The following is a 4504-nucleotide window of genomic DNA, read 5'->3' as shown; positions in this document are numbered from 1 at the left end:
CGAGCACAGTGCAGTGTTTCTCCTATATACATTCAGCAGCGGCGCATATTGGCGGGGCGCACTTCGCACGCACACACACACAAAAATTCCACTCGCTCCACGCTCACATTTTGCTAGGCCCGCGTGCCTTAGCACCGCTGCTATGACTCCATCCTAGGGGAAACACTGCAGTGGTCTCCATTATTTGCAGATGGAAATGTTTGAAACCACCAGGGCTCTTCCTAGAGCTTGCTGCCCAAACCAAACTGAACATCGGGGGAGAAGGACCTTAGTCAGAGCGTTGACCAAGAACCTGATGGTCACTCTGACAGAGCTCCAGTGTTCCTCTGTGGAGATGGGAGAACCTTCTATTACACAGATAATTATAGACCCATTAAAAAACGTTTTATTGGAATTCCAAAGTATATGGTGAAAATAGCCTCGTTACAAAATCATGCCATTTGCAGTAACACAACCAAAGTTATTGGCAAATGAAACGTGAACAATTACATTTGGACAAAAATGTCCGGAGTGATACCGGACATTTAAATATCATGTTTTAGGCGCGGGCTGATTTGACAACGGAACCCCGAATCACGGCCGACACTGGACCCTCCTCATCTGCGCTCTTATTTTGTCAGACAACTTGTCAGACATCTTCCGGTAGCAGAATATGACAAAACAGGGTTTTTTTTGTTTCTGTTTACTAGTGTTTTTGTTTTTTTTGAGAATTAGAAAAATTTAAATCATCCTGTTTTTTAAGTTTAGTAAATCTCTTTTTGACCATGATAAAGAAAAACGCCTTGTATTTCCAAAACATTTTTTTATTATTATTTTAAAACGAAAATGAAATATCCACTAGTATTTATTTTTTGAACATCCTTTTCTTAAAAGAAAATCCAAAGACCAAAAACATACACTGACCATATACAGCCCTGTACTCTAAATCATATACATGTGATTTCAAATTGGTGAATATGTTTTTTGATTTGCCTACTGTACATTTAGATTTTAGATTTAGATAAGTATTGAACTGTCAGAGCCCCAGCACTTCCCTTTCATGAAATAAAATGTGTTCCTCATGTACTCTGTCCTGTGCTCCAGGTTATGAGATCCATGGGATGGAGAAGATTCCGGACAAAGGCCCAGCGCTGATAGTGTACTATCATGGAGCCATTCCCATCGACTACTACTACTTCCTGGCAAAAGTTATCCTGCAGAAGGGAAGGCCCTGCCACTCTGTCGCTGACCACCTGCTCTTCAAGATCCCAGGTACTCACACGGTTACACACACACACACACACACACACACACACACACACACACACACACACACACGCACACACACACACACACACACACACACACACACACACACGCATGTACACACGCATGTACACACACACACACACACACACACACACACACACACACACGTACATACACATACACATACACACATACATGAATGCATACAGTACTAATCTTCACAAGTACTGCTCCTACTGATATCATTACATCTCTTAAGAAATACAACGTGCAAGAAAAATTTAAAATAGTGCAAGCTTTAAATAGTATAAAACCATATTGGTGCAATATGAAATACAGGAATAAGTTAAATACAAAATAATATAAAATGAAATATTGTACACTAAAATTGAATACTTTAGGGTACAGTTGGGATTGTTTTTTATGTAAGTTTTTTAAATACCAGCTTTATCTCAAATGTTTTCCCTTCTCTTCGGCTAGTTCCTATTCTAATGAATCCATCCTGTCCTGTTCCTCCAGGTTTCAAGTTACTGCTGGAGGTGTTCAGTGTGATCCACGGCCCTCAGGAGGAGTGTGTGCGGGCTCTGAGGAATGGCCACCTGCTGGGGATTTCTCCAGGGGGGGTGCGGGAGGCTCTGTTCAGTGACGAGACCTACCCCCTTTTCTGGGGCAAACGCAGAGGCTTTGCACAGGTCGCCATCGACTCCCAAGTGGTGCGTTGCTCTTAGTTTCAGTAGGGAGGGCATAACATTTCCAAATACATTCATATTCTAAATGTCAAGTGATGTGACATTACATACAGTGTGTCTCTATATAGAGTGGTGCAGTAAAAACATATTGTCGTAGGCCGACCTGGAAGTTAGCATTGAGGATTCAAGAAAGTATGATTTATGGCAACAGAAGTATATGGTGCTTACACATTTTGCTCACCAGGATAATATCCACATAGTTGAACCACTGTTACGTGTTTTAAGGGTTAATGCAGGAGTCAGAAGTAAAAAGCTAACATTAGGCTATAAACAATCTACATCACAGTCACATGGCCGCACTTCACCCCCGCTTAGCTAAAGGCGGCTAATGTTCGGCGTGATGACATTTAGTCGTCTCATTTAGACACAGCAACCACTGTTTTTATTACACATTGAAGCTTAAGACATTCACCTGCAGGGCATTTACTGACATATTTTATGTTGTAGGACAAACGTTTTTTTTCTTGTTTAACCACAGACCTAGTTTCATGAATATTTCAGGAAACTAAAAACACGTTCAAGAAGCGCTGTCTTCGAGACAAACGGGACAACAACGGGAATAGTAAAATGCCAACTCCTTTCCAGGTTTAAGGCTCTTTCCTGCACCATTTATTTATTGTTTGTCATTTTAATATATTATACAACATTTTATTTGCTTATCAACTTAACTGAAAATTGCCAACAAAGGAACATTTACTTTTCAATTCTATAAATGTTTTTGATAATCTTTCATTTTTAATAATAGCAATCAAAATTGATTGTTGCGGACTAAATACTAGGTATTAGATTATAAAGTTTTGGCTCGTACAAAACACTGTAGGTCACACACACAAATTTAAGAAGCGTCACCCATCTTAAATGAGACTATAGTACCGTCTCAAAATTGTCACACTTAAAGCCAGATTAAAATGTGTGGATGTGCAACTAATTTAGTCAGAAAACGACCCAGAATGCTACAGTTTCAACAATGACAGATTTATCAAATTCAACAAATGTCGATGCTCCGTCTTATTGTAGCATCTTTTTATCCATGTCAGAGTTCTGCAGTGTAGGAAGCCCTCCTCTCTAATCCTCTCTCTCTCTCTGTCTGTCTTTCTTTCAGCCTATAATTCCAATGTTTACTCAGAATGTGCGGGAAGGCTTCAGATCTCTGGGAACACTCAGTAAGTGTAGAAGAAAGTCAAGTTAAGATAGCACCCCCAAAAAGATGGTCTCACTGATGGACACACAGAAACAGCACATGACATTCCTTACACACATGTTGCTTTTAGATGTTTTTTGGATGTATGGAGAGTGTTGTGAAACATCTTTCATCTCTCTTTTTTCATTCAGGATTTTTCCGCTGGCTGTACGAGAGGTTCCGCCTCCCTGCAGCTCCTGTGTACGGAGGATTTCCTGTGAAGTTTAGGACCTTCCTCGGTGATCCCATTCCTTACGAACCCAATGTTAACGCTGCAGAGCTGGCAGAGAAAGTCAGTGAACTCAAGCTGTGGTCTTTCTTTCTTTCTTTCTATCTTCCTGTGTAATATCTCTTCAGTTCAAATCATATGAGCATGGACCGTTTTCAGTCCATGAGGATTTATTGGGTAACAAGAGCTTTTGTTGTAAGGAACAGCCAGACAGAGGGAATGATACACGGCAAATGTAGGGCGGCCGTCAGGTGCAAACGCATTACAGCGAGCCAAAACACTTCCGCTTAAAAAACGGTGCAAATATGAAAACACTAGTGTGCCAAAACACATGCAAATTAAAAACGTCTTCACCAACTTGACAACACATTTGCAGCCTTTACTAAAAGCACTGCATAAACGAAACGATGCAATTAAAAATATGCTTCAATAAGTTCAAAACACAACGGAGACCAGGGAGACACTAAAAAGTGACGCACACAGCTGGGACCGGAGCAGTTGTTGACGTTGGAAGTCGGCCATGGTATTGAAAGGAATCATGCGATCACATGGTTAATATAAGCCGATAAAACATACATGTTTTGTAACTTTCCAACAACAGAAACACTTGGCCATCTTGTATTTATATCATTCCTGAGCATCACCAAGCACTCCGGTCCCAGCTGTGTGCGTCGCTTTTTAGTGTCCCCTGGTTCCCATTGTGTTTTGGAATCTTGCAGCGGTTTTTATTTGTTGCGTTTTTTAGACGCTGCTCATGTTTCCTCAAGTTGGTGAATGTTTTCTAAATACTGAGCATGTGTTGTAAAGTTGGTTAACATGTTTTTCATTTGCATGTGTTTTGGCAGATTTGTGTTTTTATTAATGCTGTCAAAATTATCGCGTTAACGGCGGTAATTAATTTTTTTAATTAATTGCATTAAAATATTTAACGCATTTAACGCACGTGCAGAATGGCCGGCCCCATACATCCCACCAGTGGCAGCGCCAGGGTATGGCTGGGGTAGGCTACACCCATACCAAGAAATGGCTTAGCCCCACCATGAAAAATGATGTTAAAGTAAGCAAAATAAAGTCCGCCAACTCGCGCCGAGAATTACA

At 40.7% G+C, this 4504-nt stretch overlaps 1 protein-coding gene across 2 annotated transcripts; it reads left to right on the top strand.

Moving 5' to 3' along the window:
* Positions 1-1034: 1034 nt before the first annotated feature.
* On the top strand, positions 1035-4208 carry LOC104952032 (transmembrane protein 68-like). Of its 2 annotated transcripts, XM_010778788.1 has the most exons (4): positions 1037-1251; positions 1768-1961; positions 3100-3160; positions 3330-4208. In XM_010778788.1, exons 1-4 carry the CDS (start codon positions 1050-1052, stop codon positions 3521-3523), a joined length of 651 nt encoding a protein of 216 aa, XP_010777090.1. In that variant the 5' UTR covers positions 1037-1049; the 3' UTR covers positions 3524-4208. The 2 variants fall into 2 exon arrangements, with proteins under 2 accessions (XP_010777091.1, XP_010777090.1); XM_010778789.1 differs by lacking the exon at positions 3100-3160 and having other exon boundaries at positions 1035-1251; positions 3330-3484.
* Positions 4209-4504: the final 296 nt, after the last annotated feature.

Source organism: Notothenia coriiceps, unplaced genomic scaffold (genome assembly GCF_000735185.1).
Source record: "Notothenia coriiceps isolate Sejong01 unplaced genomic scaffold, NC01 NC01_scaffold00019412, whole genome shotgun sequence".
Lineage (NCBI taxonomy): Eukaryota > Metazoa > Chordata > Actinopteri > Perciformes > Nototheniidae > Notothenia > Notothenia coriiceps.
This window is presented reverse-complemented; position numbering and strand designations above follow the sequence as displayed.

Excerpts from the sequence above, each read along its gene's own strand:
- LOC104952032 (XM_010778788.1), top strand. The coding sequence starts at position 1,050 with ATGTGTTCCTCATGTACTCTGTCCTGTGCTCCAGGTTATGAGATCCAT. Across the intron at positions 1,252-1,767 it reads CCTGCTCTTCAAGATCCCAG|GTTTCAAGTTACTGCTGGAG; the intron begins GTACTCACACGG and ends CTGTTCCTCCAG. Across the intron at positions 1,962-3,099 it reads TCGCCATCGACTCCCAAGTG|CCTATAATTCCAATGTTTAC; the intron begins GTGCGTTGCTCT and ends TCTTTCTTTCAG.